This window comes from Scaptodrosophila lebanonensis, unplaced genomic scaffold (assembly GCF_003285725.1).
Source record: "Scaptodrosophila lebanonensis strain 11010-0011.00,11010-0021.00 unplaced genomic scaffold, SlebRS2 tig00000163-arrow-arrow-pilon, whole genome shotgun sequence".
NCBI lineage: Eukaryota > Metazoa > Arthropoda > Insecta > Diptera > Drosophilidae > Scaptodrosophila > Scaptodrosophila lebanonensis.
This window is the reverse complement of record NW_022060598.1, coordinates 351,233-370,185: the sequence shown is the minus strand read 5'-3', so window position 1 is coordinate 370,185 and position 18,953 is coordinate 351,233. Positions and strand designations below refer to the sequence as shown.

Genomic DNA, 18,953 nt, shown 5'->3' with positions numbered 1-18,953 from the left:
TGTTGTACTGTTGTTGGTGGTTGTGTCGGTGTAGGTGGCGGTGGCAGTCTCGGCGGTTGCGGTGGCTGCGTGTCGCTCACGTTCAACTGGCACGCATTGTGGTTATTGCTGTCTTTATATTTGTTGTTGCGCCGTTGCTGCTACATTGCTGTTGTTGTTATGCCCGACAGGTAAAAACCATTACGTACCTGTACATACATATGTATGTATGCAAGTATCTGTGTACCTATGTGTGTGTCTGTGTGTGTGTGTGTGTGTGTGTGTACATTCATCATTGTTTGGCGTTGTTCATTATTGAGCGTCTATGGCAACGTTTCCGGTATGCGCGCCCGTTCGTTCTGTTGTTGTACGTAATTACAAACAGTTACGACGCTTTGTACGTTGGCCGGAACGCCCAGAACAACGGCCACGAACCACGCATTGCAGTGGCTGTAAAACTGTGCCGCAACCAACCATAATCCAATGCATTAACAGTTAATCACATTAATTATTCCCATTTAGAGTGCACATAAAAATGCTCGCGACCAGCGAAACAAGAGAAACACCAAAGTGCGACTCGATGTGCGAAACACATTATCTGAAAGGTATGGCATTACGCAGTTCCGTTAGTCGGTGTTTCCCTGCTGTGACGTCACAAAACGCTCCACGTCACTGAAAAGCCACATAAAATTCAGTTTGAAAATATCACCATTTGGTGTGGGACAACAACTTTTGACTCGGCGCAAATTATTAGGCATCCACATTCAAAGGACGCCCTAAAATGTGAGAAGCAAGTTGATTTCATATAATTTAATAATTGTCCTCCTTATGATAGATCTTAAATAAGGAATAAAGATTGAAAAAAAAAATTGTGCTGCCACCTTTAGAGCGCAAATTTCGACTGCTTTCTGACCGCAATCCGGCAAAGCTGTTATCGAATTTGTAAACTTTTTGTGCAGCCTCAGGCAAACTTGACGAATTAACTTATAAAATAGTACAATAAGCTTTGTTTTAAAGAAAGATATATGTAAAATGGTTGAACAAAAAAGTCGCACAAAACGACATAACGATTTATGTATAGTATATACAAATTCGAATCTGAATGTTTGCTATAGAGCTATCCACATTCTTCAGATCGTCGCTCACTAACGACATCCTATATCAAATTCCAATCGGAATGTTTGCTAAATTCTGGGAACTTAAATGTGATCGTCGCCCACTAAACTCAAAAAGAGTAATTAAAGAGTACCATCAACATTTAAACAACCCCCGCATTTGATCAGATATTTTATCCTCTTCACACAAAGCTTTTCCACTACCTTTAAAATGTCTTTGACGTTTGCACCTAAGCAGTGAGAGCAGCATAGTTGCACTTTTTAATGGCCATACCTTCGCTCTTTGGTACCATGTTGCACAGCAATATGAGCGACAGCAGAAAGAGAGAGGGAGAGAGAGTGAGCGTGTGTGGCCTGGGGCGTGGGGCGGGGATGTTTTATTTCGCGTGGGTCGTCGCTGTTGCTTTTAACTATAACTATTACAAAGTTTGCACTCAAAGACAATAAACGGGATGGGGAGGGGGGAGCCAACGCAAGAGAACGGAAAAGGCGAGAGAGACGTAGACTATGACGCGTTTGCTAAAGCCGAAGCCAAAGCTTGAAGCTTAAACTGATATTATTGTTGTTGCTTCTGCTTCTGCTTCTGCTTCAGCCGTTGCCTGCGTTGCTGCAGTTGTGGGTGTGAAAAAGTTGATGAACAGCTTTTTTCTTCTTATTTTATTTTTTCCTTCTTCTTCATGCTTCTTCTTACTTTGTGTGCACTTGAAAGCAAAGAACATTGCTGGCCTGTGTACAGAGAGGGGGAGGCCAGAGAAGAAGTAGAAGATGACGATGAGGATGACGACGACAACGACAACGACAACGAAAAAGTGCCTCAGATGTGTGGAGGCTGCTGCCCCCTGCAAAGTTCTTAAATGAAATGATTAATTATGCAAGTTTTAATCTAATAGTCCGCTTTGCAGCTTATGCATTGCCAACAAGCTTAGGGCCGCTACTGCTACTACCCCCTCAAGAGGTGCGAACGTGCTAGACCTTCCCCCTCCTCGCACACAGAGTTGCATTCACGCCTTTGGAGTTGAGAATTCCTTACATATGTATGTTGGCAACTTTTATATTCAAATTAGAAAAACTCTCTCCCTGAGGTATATTTTTAATGCAAATAGAATTGTCGCCTAACTTGGTACGCAGACATAAAATAAGTTTGTGTTTTTATACCCTGTACCCGTAGGGTAAAAAGGGTATATTAGGCTTGTGCAAAGAATATAACATGCAGAAGGAAGCATCTCCGACCCTATAAAGTATATATATTCTGAATCAGCATGACGAAAGAAATCGATCTAGACATGTCCGCCCGTCCGACTGTCCGTTCGTCTGGATGAACGCAAGGATCTCAGAAACTATAAAAGCCAGAATAACCAAAGTTGGTATCCAGATTCTCCTAGGTCCGAGAAAGGACGAGTCTATTTTATTTTTTGGAATTTTCCCCCCTTCCCCCGCTACAGAATTTCGTCAATACCGTCCACATTTCAAAAGCTACATTAACCAAACTTTGCACACATAATTTATACATAATAGTCTACTTTTGTGTCAATCAACAATCACAAGAGAAATGCAATTTAACGCTAAAATCAAAGCACACCTTTAAACAGACGTACATTTCAAAATAAATAATGAATAGAAATACTGAAATTAAAACGAAAACGAACAAATAAAAAGTAAATTAACCTAAAAGATAAGGAACTCTTTTTATACTCTGTACATGAAATGTACAAGAGTATATTAGGTTTGCGGGAGCTGAAAAATGTAACAGGCAGAAGGAGGCGTGGCAGACCCCACAAAGTATATATATTCTTGATCAGCATGACGAGACGAGTCGATCTAGCCCTGTCTGTCTGTCTGTCCGTCTGTCCGTCTGTCCGTCCGTATGAACACCTGGATCTCAGAGACTATAAGAGATAGAGACACCAAATTTTGCACAAAGATGCGTTATGTGTGTATTCTATACGAGTTGTTTTATTTTTTTGATTTTCCCCCCCACTTCCCCCCTATGGGGGTTTTCCCGATTTTCCATTCGTATAATCGCCTATATCTCGGAGACTATAAGACCTAGGAACACCAAATTTTAGTCCCAGATGCCTTATGTGAATACGCAGAAAATGTATATTTTGGAATTCCCCTCCCTCTCCCCTCTACCCCGCAAATCGTAACTCCCGTAATTCTTGGAATTTCGAACTAAAATTTTGGAAATACCCCCAGTTGGTTATTATGTGTCCGTATGCCAAATTTCATTATGATAGACCGATTTAACAAGAAGTTATAGCCATAAATATATTTGCTGATGCAGCGCTGCTGCAGCGCTGCTCAAGCGCTGCCCGCGGCTGTTGTTGATGTTGCTGTTTGGTTGACTGCGAAAATGCTTACACAGACACGAATAGATGCGCATAGGCATACATACACTCACACAGACGCAATTGCTATGTAAATGTGCAATTATACACCCTTTACGTGAGTTCGAATACCGAGAGAGGTAAAATCGATCAAATTTTTTTTTTTATTTTCTTAATTTTTTTATTTTCTATAATTATTGTAAACATATGTACAGAGTATTTCAAAGTCGGGACACCCGACTTTAGCTTTTTTACTTGTTTCAGTTCCAATTTTGCCTTTCAGCAATATCTTCTTAATATCGGAACTATTTCTACTAAATATATTAGCTGAAGAAATTAAAAATAAACAAACAAATACATTGAACAATTTGTTGTTATCAAAGCTTGAAAAATGGTGGACTATTTGAGTATTATTAAATGGATTTATAATTATGAAGTGGGGTTTACTGCAATAGTGGTTTATTTTATTTATTTATTTAACTTCCAAGCTGATCGATTTTGTAAGCTAAAGCAGACCTTAATAATCTGCAGTGCTCCCACCAATAAATTATCGATTTTATTGAGCAACGTATTTTTGGAGAGAAATTAATTTGCTTTAGAGAATAATCTACAGCTTTGATCTAGCTTTTTAATTAATTATCATCAAATTGTGCATGATTGCCTTGTTTCGTAATCAAAAAGATGTATATATGCTTATATATCCGGGACTAATTGTGTTTAATCTTACTAAAGGAAAACAAATAAAAAAAAAAACTTTGAACTTTATTCACAGTCCACAATCAAAAAGGATTCCTTAATAGGACCTTAACCAACCGCAAATCTACTGTAAAGAGTCACGACTACAGTTTTTTCATTTCCAGTTGATCTTGAAGGAGAAAACTTCAGTTTATAATTACAACAATTTTTGTGATGAATACTTCATAATTTGAAAGGGATTTCTCAACACTCTGAAGAACAGTCAATAAGGGGGGCTATAAAAAAACCTGTATTTACGGAATATTAGGATTAGAGAGTCACACAGCACCCTTTTAGCATAGCATATCATCGAATATGTCTATACATATATATAGGTTCTGGCAATTTGATTGTAATTACCTTTTAAAAAGGTCTTAAAAATAGAACGAATCATTAAGCTGGGGCGTTGGATTTAACAAAGCCTCGGAATAAATACAATAAGCCTTTAAATGGGAAGAGCAACAAAGGCGAAAGCGACAGTAACAACAAAGTAACAAAAGCAATGAATCAAAAAAAAAGCAAATGGAACTCACATGGCACAGTGAAATGTTTCGGTTAAAAATAAAGGCAATTTTTTTTTAGAATTATAAAAACTTTAGCTTTACAATGACAAATGAATTGAATTTACAATGCAAGCTAACAAATACGATTGACTATGGACCTTAGAACATTTCTTCGAAAAGTGAACGAAGTACACCTAATTCTGTTTTTACACGGTCGATTGGTTCCAGAAACAGCCGTGTAAAAAAAGACATTGATCATATGCAAAAATAGGTAATTTTTAATTTTCAAACCGTGCTATATCAAAATCGTGTAAAAAAAGACCGTGTAAAAACAAGATTAGGTGTATGCTGAAATGAATATATCCTTTAAAAACTACAAATTTTGAGTTACGGCCAAATATTCAATTTCTTCGCCCTAACCCGTACTTTTTAAGACATTAAACAGAAAATATTTGAAAAGCATTTTTTTTAAAACATTTCAATTGTAGAGTCGCAGATCTGTGTCACTAGCACTCTAAAGCCTTACTCTCCGCAGCTCCCCTAGATACAAGTATAATATGATATATTTTATCTAAAGCTGTGGCATGCAAAGTAAAAATTAACTTGTGGTGACAGAAATGGGTGGGTTTTCAACTTTGCAACGCTGTAAAATTTGTGTAGATCACGCAATCGGCTCAAAAACTATAGACACTTCGTATTCGCCTCCCCTTCGTCGTGGTTGCATTTTCAGACAGTTTGAGAGGCACTGTGGCAAAGGTAAGCGGCCAATGTGTGCTGTTTTTGTAATTGTTTGTTATTTTCTTTATTGTTTGTAATGCGGCCAACTGCAGTTTTTATTGCTGCTGTCGTTGTTGTTGTTGTTGTTGTAGGCAAGGCTCAGGTGGTTGTCAGATTCTTGTTGTTGTTGTTGTTATCGCTATTGACGCGGTCGGCGTTTGCTTTAAGTACGCAAATTAGTTAAATAATTTGCACTTATTTGTACTGCGTTTTAGAGCGCGCACACATACGTATGCACATATACATATGTATGCATGTGTACTTGTGTTTGTGGAGCAAATAAAGCTACCGCACACCCACACACACACACGCGCACCCAATCGTTGGTTTTTGCTTTACACTTTTGAGCATTCACTGTTGTTGTTGTTGTTTTTTTTTACTTTTTTTTTGGAGCGCACTGCGTTGCTGGTAACTTGGCTCACACATACACACACAGATACACAAACATGTGTGAATGTGAGCATTGCCGCTCGTTCGCTCATTCACATGCTGGCCGATACCGCCGCGGCTGCCCTCCTGCCCCTCTGCCCCCCGCCCCGGCCCACGGTCGATGTCTCGATGTCGATGTCGATGTCTCGATGTGGTTGTCGTTGTCGGTTATTTGTTATGATTTTTCAGTTGGGGTTTTTAGTTGTTTTTCTACGCGTTGTGCGATCGGCCGCATTGCCCGTTGGGTCGCCGTAGTCGTGTTTTCGAATCATAATGATTCTTTTGTTTCATGATTGTATTTTGTCGCTCCGATATTTGTGTTTTTTTTTTTTTTTGTGTGTGTGTAAATGGTGCGATAAGCTTGCCCTCTAATGAGTGCAGCTTGAGGTGATATGCCAAGTGGTTCTTGTGTAAGGCGGCGTCCCAAACTAATCTTAATTGGCCATAATTTTTGGCCAGCCCCAGCCAGTAGCTAGTAGTTGGACACAGCTTATCAGTGTTTGTGCAGCAGTTTTACAGTCACTGCAAATGAAATGTTCATAAAGTGAGCAAATATTATAATTAACACAATTGGAATGTGGGACGCAATTAGCAGCAAAAAGCACGAACCCAACAGCCCATAAATAAATAATGACTGACTGAATGCAGTTAGCCTGGACACAAACCCCGAGCGCATTTAAAACTGCAGCAGCAACAACAATTGTTGGCATAGTTGGAGTTGGGGGAAAAGGGCGGAAAAAGAGAATGACTCAACGACGACATTATTTTGCATAATTGTATAAAAGGATAAAAAGTAAACAATAAAGTGAAATAAACTTTTCTGTAAACGTCAACGAAACTGCAGACATGCCAAGCCTGTCCTTTCCTGCTTGAAAGACAGCCGGACAGCCAGACAGGCAGACAGACAGAGGACAGACAGCTCCTTGCCATTTGCTTGGTAAACGATGCACGTAAAAATATAAATAAAAAGAGCAACGCAATACGAACAATAACAATAATAATAATAACACTAATTACAATAAATGAATACAAAAATGCACAAAATGTAAATAGTTTTGAATTGCACGAGTTCTGCGAGTGTCGTCTCTGAATGAAAATGTTCTGTCCATGTCTGTGCCATGCAGTTGAGCTTTAAAATTTGCATGCGACTCGACTCGGCCGCCTCGAGCACAGCTCAGTCGTTCGTTCGTTCTTGGGTTCTTTTAAACAGAACCAAACACACACACACACACACACACACATACATAAGCCCTGTCTGTTGTTGTTACAACTTTCGCTTTTATGGCTGTGACAGACAATGCAGCAGCACATAAAGCAAATTATTTTAACAGATGCTTTTTTGTTTATGCGCGTTTACGGATGGCACAGCAGCCCAACAACCCAGCCAGTCATCCAACAATAACAACAACAACAACTACAACAACAACAACGAGCTGACTACGCATTAAGCTGCATTTCATTTTACAACACACATGCACAAAAAACGAAAAATAACAAAGTTGAAAAATATTTTTATATTCAAATTTATGCGTTGCTCGCTGGCTGGCGCTCTGGCTGGCTGGCTGGCTGGCTAGCTGGCTAGCTGGCTTGCCGCAAGTAAAAGGGGCTTAGGAAATGAAAGGCTTAAGCTGCACACAGGTAAGGGCGGGGTGTGCAGGGTCTTTGGTATGCACAGGCATTTGCATAGTTGCTGACACACACACAAGCACACACACAGATAGAGATACGCACACAATATAGTTAAAACTTTTTGTTGCAAACCAGTATCTAAAATGGAACAACATTCACTGATCACATGGCACATGGCATATGACATCGCACAGCATTTTAGGGCTGCAAGTGAATCGAATATGCCAACAACTAAGTGTACAACTAAATCTCAACTAAATTGTGACTGCGAATAAAGGGCAAAAAGAAAAGTGCACACAAAAGTGAAAGAAAGAACGAAAGAGTAATAATCGAAAAATAAATCAAAACAATTTAAACATCTCACAAAGTTGCCAGGTACAATCAGAAATGGTCGTATCGACGCTGCATATAGTGCTAGAGAACAATGTGGTTGGTGTTGGCGATAGAACGGCAACTGTTGCTGCTGGAGTGGCAGCAGCAACATCAGCGGCTATAACAGCAACCACAACAACAACAACAGCACCGACTATTATGGCAACACCCACAAAGTATGCAGTCCTGTGCAGTAATAACAACAGCAACAACAACAACAACAACAATGTTATAATAACCAACAATAACAGCAACAACAAGCAGCCACAGTCGCCGCCGCCGCTCTGTGAAAAAGAAAATGACAAACATTGCGCCAATATGAACAACAACAACAACAACAACAGCTACAACAACAGCACTGCCAGCAAATATTGTGATATGAATGGTAATGGGCTGGCAGCAGCAACAACAACAACAATAACACCAGAGAGTATAGAGCAGCAACCAGAACAACAACAACAACAACAACAGCACTGGCCACCATCTGCCAGCAACACTCCTAGCCACATATCACAGGCTCAGCGCAACAGCTCCCTGCGTCGTGGCACACAAATCCAACGTTCGTCGACGCGTTTGCGACAACAACAGGCAAGTCTTTGCAGGGGCAACATTTCCAAAATAACCCCATATAGTGTGGAAACACCCATTATGGCCAGTCCCCATAAACGACGAACGTTTGTATGTCGTCGACACAACCAACACTTTCCATAGCCGAACGCTTCAATAGTTGTCATGTCATAAATTGAAAATTACCGCCATGAATTGCACACAATTTGTAGTTCCCCTTTTGAAAAAATTCTCATTCAACAATTTTTCACCGAATCAACTTGGGGTTTCCATACATTTAAATAAAATGTAAACAAGTCTACAGAGAGTTGGAAACGATGCAATAAATTATCGATTTGGACACTACTTTTTTTACAGATCAAGCATCGATATTTCGGTTGTGAGAATCGATTGCTTGTTAATCGAATGAAAACCTAGGAAGTAACGGTTGGCATAATTTTAAAAATGGAAGGGCCGTTGAAATTAGAAACATTATAGTTTACTTCTTGAATAGCTTTGGGGTGAATGGACAAATTTGTCAAATGTGATCTGATAAGTATTTGGTTCACATACAAAGTCGATTCTTTTTTCAAATCTTAAGCATCGATATTTCGGTTGTGAGAATCGATTGCTTCTTAATCGAAAGAAAACCAGGGAAGTAACGGTTGGCATCATTTTAAAAATGGAAGGGCCGCTGAAATTAGAAACATTATAACGTATTTCTTGAGTTTATTTCTTCTTTCTATATCCAATTATCTGATAAGTATCTGATTCATGCAATGCAACCCAAAAGTGGGTTAAAATTGCAGTCAAAGTTTATACAAAACATTCAAAAAAAGCTAAATGGTTTTATTGGCGCCAATTCTTTAAACAAAACAACGGGTTAACATCGCTGTCAAAATAAAGTACTCTTATTAACTACTATACAATTCTTTCTTCAGCAGAAAGAAGTATTCCTTTAAGATCTATCCCAACAAAATGCTTTTTTTGTCATTGATCACAATCAGATGATCACCTTTTTTAAACTTTTGTGCCAAAAAGTTTATCGTTAAATAAGTAATGTATGAAAGAAATGATATGAAATTGAAGAATATGACACATAACCCACACTTAAACCTGTGAAACATTACTTTAAATGAATTATTGCATTTGCCATGCAAGTGACGTATTTATTTAAAGGAAGTCTACGCAAAGCACCTAATAGAGTTTCTGTAGTTTTCATTAAAGTTGATTAAACTTTAAAATACATTATTTTTTCCGAACCCTAGCAAGTTATTTTACTCGCGAGTAGAAAAAATGTCTAGAAACTCGTACATCTCCGAGTCTCTATTATATAGTCGTACATACATATGTATGTATGTGAAATATTAATCTTCATTCTACTTGTTAGTTTCATGTGCGAGTATTCAAACAGTTTCTAAAGGTATTTATAAGGTATTTTAATTAACACTGCAGGGTTGCATTTTCAACAGAGAGGGAGGAGAGGGGGTCGCTGCTGGCTGCTTCATTTTCTTTATCAATTAATGAAATTCCAGCGCGTAATTTAAATAATTTCCCCCAGACTCGCGACGGCTGTGGTTGGTGACCAGGGGGTTCAGGGGTTCAGGGGGCTCAGATGATGGCAACAGCAGCTACACCTGAATTTTTATGCTTCTATCTGTTTGCTAATAACAAGAACAACACCAACACCAACAGCAACAAAAACAACAGCAGGAACAGGAATGCGCAGCAACCAGTTAACAAGTTTTACAGTTGTAGGCTAACTGGACCGCCCGTTCGCACCCGCGTCTCTCATTCTCTTGTTGTTGTTGTTGGCTGCGATAGTCGCTGCCTGGGTGTCAGCCAAGAGAGCAACAACAACAACGAGAACAGCCCCAGCAATAAAATTAACTGGCGATAAAAAAAAACGCGTTAATATATTTTTAATTTTTGTTGTACGCGCAATATTCTCGATATCTACATGGCTATATGTATATACGAGTATGTACATTTGTATATATGTATAGGTATATACATATTTACTTTGGCCGCTGTTGGCAAGCGATGTCGCTGCTGATGATGATGATGATGTCATGGCAGCAACAACAGCAACAATAACAACAACAAAGACAACGACAACTACAAAAACCCCAACACTTACCGTCAAACCTTATTTGTTTTTTTTTTTTTACAATTGCGCACGTAGAACTGTCTTTGTTGCTGTAGCTGTTGTTGTAACTGCTAAAAACGCTCTTCTGCCTCCTAACGCTGAACTTGTAAATGATTGATGATGGCATTACAACAGCAAGCGGCCTTTAATCTATCATCTAAGCGCTCTTAAGCCCATGTTGACAAACATCGTCATATGTATACGTACAGTTGGCATGTTCGATCAATTCCGGTCAACTATTGAGTATATTCTTGGATCTAGAACTCCACTATTCCCCCAACAGCTCAATCGTTTGTATGCCCCATACCCGAAGGTAGGGTGCATGTATCAGGCTGAAGGACGCGTGTCAGACTCCATATGATTAGCTTGACGAAACGATTCGATTTGTCCGTCTGTATGAACACCGAGAACTTTTAAACAATAATGGCTAGGGACGCTAAACTTGGCATGTACACTTTTTTTATCCATAGGCAATACAACAAGTTTATTACAAACCAGATGTACCCCCAATATTTAATATAGCTGCCATAGGAGCGATCGTTGCAAGAACAACTCTCAGTGCTGTCCGTGATGCGAGACACTTCGCCTCCAATACTGTTGTAATTACATACAAATACGAGTATATACGCATTTTTGTGAATAGCCTAGCATAAATATTTAAATAAGCTTCTGTTTGTCTATAATTAACACTTTTGTTTAAAATATTTACTCTCTAAACAATATCCATTTATGTACAGAGCATAACTAGAAATTCCAAAGAAAGAATGAAATGAATGCCAACTTTCCCAACATGGTTTGCTTATTCTAACAACATTTTGCCAAAATCTACATTCATTTAGAAACATAAATATATCGGCCTGTGGGCGCAGTTTTATCAGAAAAACGCCAAGCTTTTTCATAGTGTAGTTTTGTTGAATCGCACATTTTAGAATTGAATTTCAATTAGAATTTGATTTCGTTGCATTGTCTTGAGTTCATTTATTTTAAATTCATTTTAATAGGTTTAAACCATAGTCATAAAATATCGACTTCGTTCTGAAGAATAGATTACAGAAGATAATTATATTTAATTATATTATCTGTTCATAAAAGTCTAGACGTCTTTGTTGCTTAAAAGAATAGTAATACAAGATTTAAATATATTTTTAGGTCTTCGCTTAGTTATTGGTTCTGATAAATGCCTATTCCTTACTCTTTAGAGTACTATTTTATAAGAAGAAGAGTGCTTAGAGTCCCTTACATTCATTTCCTATTAAAAATGATGAGATAATTTTGCAGAAATTCCAATGCAAATTCCCCAGGTTAATAAAAATTGAAAATAAATAGGCTTATCGGCTACTAAGTTTGTCGAAAGCTAATCTATCAAGCAAATCGTAGGCTTGTGTTGTTATTGCAGCACTTCATCGAACTCGCAAAGTTTATAAAGTGTGTGGCTCATTTGGCAACCACTGGCTGGGTGGTGCTGCATTTGCGAAAATTGTCGTTTGACTCTAAAGATGATGAGATGATGTGAAGGCAATGATGAGATGATGCTGATGATGATATTCTTGGTAAGCATAAGAAGAGAAAATGACAAAAAAATAAAACGCGGCGAAACAAATTTATTGCCATTGTGGTGGTTGTCGCTGTCATTGCCACTTCCTCCACCTCCAGCAGCAATACTACCAACAACAACAACAACCACAACAGCAATAACAACAAGAAGCAAAAGAATGCCTGCCACTATAGACTTGGCCAAGTTTTCAATGTCAGGTCGGGCCTGTTATGCCACAATTCTGGTTCACAGCGATTCTCAGCCACAATAGTCTTCTGCTTCTGCCCCGTCTGCTGTTGGCCGATAGTACGCTTCGTATTTTAATGAATTTTTTGTTTTTTTTCATTTATTTATTTGCATTTCATTTTCTATTTATTTTTTGCAGTTTTTTGCTTTTCTCGTTTTCGTGCGCATTTTAATGCTGTTTTTGTTTCCTTCAATTTGTTGTTGGTGTTGTTCTTGCTTTTGTGCTTGTGCTTGTGTTTTGTTGCGCATTATGCAAGTTCAGCAATTTTTTTATTGTTGCTGTTGTTGTTGTTGTTGTTCCCATTCATTTTGGAATTCTCAGCGCCACTTTGTTGTTATTCAATTAGTTTTTAGTTCTTCGACGTTTCTTCTTATCTCTGTTCACTGTTCACAGTTTTGCAAGCACTGTGAATCATTTTGTTCAGCGCGCAGACAAGCTGCGCGTGTATCGCTTTATCTGTGTCTGTATGCGTGTGTGTGTGTGTGGAGAAATGTGCCACACAACACTTGACAGGCTTCCAAATCTGTCGTTGGCTACTGCCACGCCCACAATCCGCCCACAGCGGCACGCTCGCACGCCCGTTTATTAAATAGTCGTCATCGTTGCACTTCCAACTTGTCCTCGACGCAGCTTGCAGTTGTCATTGTTGTTGTTGTAACCGTTATTGCTCTTGTTGTTGTTGTTGTTGTTGCTGTTGTGATTTTGCGCACCTGCCATGACATGACCGTGCCACACCACACCACACCCTTTCCCCTTCCCCTTCACGCCCCCCGGCCCCTGCTCGGGTCTGTGCATTTTTCTAGTCTGTCTTTTGTTAAGCCACTCATGGCTCTGTGCGCCTCGGTTTTATTTTTATTTTATTTTATTTTTGTTTCTCTTCAACTGCAAAAGACACTTACATTTTTTTTCCATGGACACCCCCTCCACAGCCCAGCCCGCCCCGTTGCATTCTTTGTTTGAAGCATCGCTTCGAGCACTAATTAAATTAACACAATTGTCGTGAACGCGGATTAAGTGCGCCACTTAAAATCCGTTGAGGAATTTGTTGGCCAACCCCGCTTCCCTTTCGCAATTCCCCCACCACTCCCCAGCCATCACGCCATTCGCCCACAAAGTTACTTTTGAGTTGTATGCCATCAGCCAGAAAAGTAGTTACGAATGCGCCAAGGCTTCTCCGGAATGTGGCCAACATCCTGTCGACGCCCGCAACTCAATTCACATTTAAACCTTTCCATTATCCTTCCTTTCTGCTCTACCAACTGGTATATCAGGTGTGCCTCATTTAACTGAAGCACAAGAAATACAACAGACATTTATTCCAATTTATAAAACTAATTTAAAGTGCTTTGAATGTTATGAGTTGAATGAGCTAAATACAGCAGCATTTGATATCAAGTTTCTCAAAAAGCTGAATAGATCTAACACAAGATGTTTTCCAATCTTTATTGTCTAAGTGATTAATTCACAAGGGAGAAGCAGACAGAGAGAGAGAGGGAGAGTTCGGGAGATATCTGTAGAAACCTCAGACAATTCCAAAGAGTTCTTCTGGGTTCCACGATGCGGTGCTGCTAAATACTCTGAGCAGTCTCTATCTTATCTAAGGAAGGTAACATTAAGGGTTACCTTAAAATTATTCTCATAAGGTAGAATTTAGGGAAAGAATCCAAAAGCATTGATAACTCACCATCGTTAACTCACTACCATTTAAACTTTTGTCTGAATGCCTTGAACTCAAAGTCTTCTAGGCCCACGCGGAAAAAAAGATAGACTTTTCCAAGCAAATAAAGAACTCTTCATAGCCAGAGAGAGACTTAATGGAACACTTCCCAGATTTTCAGCAAATCATAGTTATTCGAACTGAAAGAAAAACATTTTCACAGGCTCTGAGTCTTAATTGTAGAAATCGAGTCTAAGACTCACCAACGAAAGTGAATTAAAGCCCATTAGTTTCGGAAGAACAGGGAAAAATAAAAAATCGGAATAATAAGCCAAGGCATCTACTTAACTGACAACGTGAAGACAGCAGAAAGGGTGCCTTTGAAAGTCCTTTGATTGCAGATTTATCTGACTATACTACTACATACTGTACTATATAGACTGTAATATAAATATATATGTTTTATCGGATAAAGCTCTTAGGCCTAACTCAACCCTAACTTCTTTTGTGCATTGCAGGAGCAACTACGCCGCCGGCGCGAGGAGGAGGAGCGCATTGCGCAACAAAATGAGTTTCTGCGCAACAGTCTACGCGGATCGCGAAAACTTAAGGCTCTACAGGACACGGCTGGCAACAAATCACAGATGCCGCAGCAGCAGCAGCCCACGGGCATGACCAACAATGAGCTTCTGACGATGGCCGGTGTCGAGAACGAGGCCTACATGGACGATGAGACGCTAGAGGCGAGCAAAATCATAGGTAGGTTCAAACAAGCGCAGTCCATCCGACAGAGTCCTTTTTTGACACGAAACTCCCACCTCTCCACCTCTCCAGGCTATGGTGAACTGATTGCCGCACTGACGCGTCTACAGAGTCAGCTGAGCAAGAGCGGCATGAGCTCGCTTGCGGGTCGTGTTTCGACGGCGCACAATGTGCTGGCCAATGCCAGTGTGGCGCACGTGCTGGCCGCCCGCACCGCCGTGCTGCAGCGTCGCCGACCGCGTGTCTCCAGTCCTGTGCACGTGAGTGCGCTCAGTCTTCAAAAGGATGTGGTGGAAATGCTGACGCAGTCCAATACAGCGGCGGCCATCGAACTGGGGAATCTTTTAACTAGCCACGAGATGGAAGGTCTGTTTCTGGCGCACGATCGCATTGCCACGCACACAGACACCACCCCCTCGCCGACGCCAACGCTGAGCGGTCACAGCAGTCCGCTGTTTGCGGCAACCGCCGCCAAATCGGCCTCGCTGCGTGGCACTGCTGTGCCACCACCGGTGGTGCCACCGATACCACCGGTAGTCGGTCCACCCCCCACGCTGGCACAACGCGGCGCTATGCCATTGCCACAGCACGTTCTGGCCGCCGGCGGGAAAATGGCGGCTGTAACGCCACCTCTGGTGCCAGCACGAAGCGACTCTCCGCCACCGATGAGCGCCTGCTTCGGTACACTGAACGATCAGAACGACAACATACGCATCATACAGATTGAGAAGTCGACGGAACCGTTGGGCGCGACGGTGCGCAACGAGGGCGAAGCGGTGGTCATTGGGCGAATTGTCCGAGGCGGGGCTGCCGAGAAGTCAGGACTCTTGCACGAGGGCGACGAAATACTGGAGGTAAATGGACAGGAGCTGCGTGGCAAGACGGTGAACGAGGTGTGCGCCCTTCTCGGCGCCATGCAGGGTACCCTCACGTTTCTGATAGTGCCCGCGGGCAGTCCGCCCCCTGGTGGTGGCGGCAGTCTCGGTGGCATGGGTCATCGCGATACGGCTGTGCTGCATGTGCGCGCCCATTTCGACTACGATCCCGAGGACGATCTGTATATTCCGTGCCGTGAGCTGGGCATTAGCTTCCAGAAGGGCGATGTGCTGCATGTGATCTCGCGCGAGGATCCCAATTGGTGGCAGGCATATCGCGAGGGCGAGGAGGACCAGACACTGGCCGGCCTCATACCTAGTCAGTCGTTTCAGCATCAGCGCGAGACCATGAAGCTGGCCATTGCCGAGGAGGCTGGCCTGGCGAGATCGCGCGGTAAGGATGGCGGCAGCAAGGGGGCGACGTTACTCTGCGCGCGCAAGGGTCGCAAGAAGAAGAAGAAGGCCAGCTCGGAGGCAGGGTAAGTGTAGACACAAAAAAAAAACAATCGATTTTCAACTTTTTCGCAATCTATTAAAATAAATGATGTAAATCGAATGAGTGGACTTCAATAGTTTCAGCTTCAAACTTTTTTGTATTATTTATTATATTCCTCTGCTGAGATTTATAAAATGTAGGTTACAGGAATTTTACGATTCTCTTACTCCCAAACTTCTTTCAAACCCTTTTTGCCCAATACGTGCTGTGCAAAGCAACAGGATTCGATATTAAAGTCCTTAGGAGTGGTTTTTCTTTATGAATTGCTCATTGATCGACTATTGTGATAAGACTAGGACATATTTACATATTTTTAGTCCACCATTAGCATAGATATTACTTTCATTAAAGCTGTCTAAAGTTGTTCCCGTAACACTTGACTTCCTTTCCTTTTGATAGACTATCGCTCGTTGAGTCTTTCTTGGCGAGTCAAGTTCTAAGCCTCACTTGAAAGCAAGACTGCTTGACTCATTCTAAAATCTAGTTTCACCTTTTTTTCGAAAGCAAGTTGAAAGTTCCATGCCAATATTCATATCTACTTCATTTTTCAGCTATCCTTTGTACGCCACGACCGCGCCAGACGAGACCGATCCGGAGGAGATACTCACCTACGAAGAGGTGGCGCTCTACTATCCCCGTGCAACTCACAAACGGCCCATTGTGCTGATCGGACCACCCAATATTGGCAGACACGAGTTACGCCAGCGTTTGATGGCCGACTCGGAGCGCTTCTCGGCAGCAGTGCCACGTAAGTGAAAGAGTTTCAGGCAAACATCCATTTGGTGCTTGGCCCTGGCTTGCAAATGTCTTTCTCACACTCTCTCTGACTGACTCACTGACTTCTCTATTATAAATTTTGAATGGCGCTGCGCAAAGTGTTCCTCTTGCTTGAGGAGAAGCTGAAGCCAGCTAAGGGTAAAGCACACGGTCTCGCACTTGCCTCCAAGCGCAATGCTAGCGTTTCCTAGGCTGCTTTCAATCCGTAGAACACGACCCCTCACCTCTTATAGCTCTGCTCTAATCCTCTACTCTCCTTTCCCGTTCGCTTCTCCACAGACACATCACGTGCACGTCGCGAAGGCGAAGTTCCCGGCGTCGATTATCATTTCATAACGCGACAGGCTTTCGAGGCGGACATCTTAGCCCGTCGTTTTGTCGAGCATGGCGAGTACGAGAAGGCCTATTACGGTGAGTAGAACTAACAATTTCCATTTCGAACGTCCCCCTAATAAAGAATCTTCTGCAGGCACATCACTGGAGGCCATACGCACGGTTGTTGCCAGCGGCAAGATCTGTGTGCTTAACTTGCATCCGCAGAGCCTGAAGCTGCTCCGCGCCTCAGACCTGAAGCCCTATGTGGTGCTGGTGGCACCGCCCAGCCTAGACAAGCTACGCCAAAAAAAGCTGCGCAACGGCGAGCCCTTCAAGGTGAGTAGCCGGCCGGCCGGATTCTTAGCCTCAGTCGTTTAAAAAAACTCTTTCTTTACATTTGTGCAGGAGGAGGAGCTAAAGGACATCATTGCCACGGCACGCGATATGGAGGCCCGCTGGGGCCATCTGTTCGACATGATAATCATCAACAATGACACGGAGCGGGCCTATCATCAGCTGCTGGCCGAGATTAATTCGCTGGAACGAGAGCCGCAGTGGGTGCCGGCCCAATGGGTGCATAATAATCGCGACGAGTCATAAACCAATTGGCCAATAAGACACACACACAGACACACAGTCTCATATATATTAATATATATACATATATACAATATATGCGAACTATATGCATTCCTATTTGCTTACTAGCGACGCAACACAGTGCTTGTCAAACTGTTTACCAGGGGGTCATCAAACATAGAAACAGCAACAACAGCAAATCGAACCTAACTTTGTAAATAAATATTTAAAACAACTCACAGTCGAATATCGAAGCGAGTAACCCCAAAACTGAACACACATTCCCAACAACAACCATTAATATATTATATATAATTAGTTGAAAAACAAAGAAAAAGCAAAACAATGCCAAGTGTGTGTAATTCAGTTTGCCTGCTGTACTTACCCTTTACTTTTTTTTTTTTTTTTTGACTACACACATATGTATGTTTTATACCTAGAGTATATACATACATGGAGAAATGAGAAATATTAATCAATTACTTTATATATAGCCCAGAGCGAATATAAATATTTACAATATTATATATAAATATATAGACAATATATATTAGTATTTATATGTTTGTTTGATATGTATTTTAAAGCAAAAGCAATTTTTTTACGTCTTTTTAATCAATCATGTATGTTCACAAAACCACAAAATCTGTTATCTACAATAAAATTAATATACATATATATATACATATTTACTATTTTTTTTAATCCTAGTTTTTAACTAATAAGCATATATTTTGTGTACTCTTCCTTAATTTCGAAAGGCAAATTGAAATTGTTAAAAGCGAGTTGGAATAGATTTTAAAAACAAGAACAACAACAAAGCGAAATAAAAACAGATTTTACAGCGTTTGCGCAAAGGTATGGTTAGATATGCAAATAATTTTTTCGAATTTTTCGGATAAAATGTAAAATGCAGCTTTGTTCTGCTAAAAAAAAAACACACTACTGTGTCATTACCTTTTCATAGCCTTCTTGTAAAATAACACATATTTCTGAGCAAATTATTTACATGTTTGACCGTAGACCGTGGTCAGACAGGCAAACAATCTGTTGAACAATTTGAGAATTTCCCAAGAATATAACTCTTCTACAAGAAACATCTTTGGGATCCTTTGTTCAAGGCCCCATTAAAGAATAACACAAACTTCTG

At 40.9% G+C, this 18,953-nt stretch overlaps 1 protein-coding gene across 5 annotated transcripts in view; it reads left to right on the top strand.

Moving 5' to 3' along the window:
* The window catches only part of LOC115629762 (MAGUK p55 subfamily member 5), a 55,154-nt gene extending 37,005 nt beyond the window's left edge, over window positions 1-18,149 (top strand). For 2 of the 5 annotated variants that reach the window (XM_030526313.1, XM_030526310.1), the window contains 6 exons: window positions 14,518-14,758; window positions 14,834-16,115; window positions 16,684-16,880; window positions 17,189-17,320; window positions 17,379-17,560; window positions 17,630-18,149. In XM_030526313.1, the coding sequence (XP_030382173.1) occupies window positions 14,518-14,758; window positions 14,834-16,115; window positions 16,684-16,880; window positions 17,189-17,320; window positions 17,379-17,560; window positions 17,630-17,824 (2,229 nt within the window). In that variant the 3' untranslated portion in view covers window positions 17,825-18,149. Of the gene's footprint in view, window positions 1-6,166; window positions 6,276-7,629; window positions 8,455-14,517; window positions 14,759-14,833; window positions 16,116-16,683; window positions 16,881-17,008; window positions 17,048-17,188; window positions 17,321-17,378; window positions 17,561-17,629 lie in introns of those variants that run through there. The other 3 variants (XM_030526311.1, XM_030526312.1, XM_030526309.1) reach the window with 3 other exon arrangements.
* The last annotated feature ends 804 nt before the right edge of the window (window positions 18,150-18,953 follow it).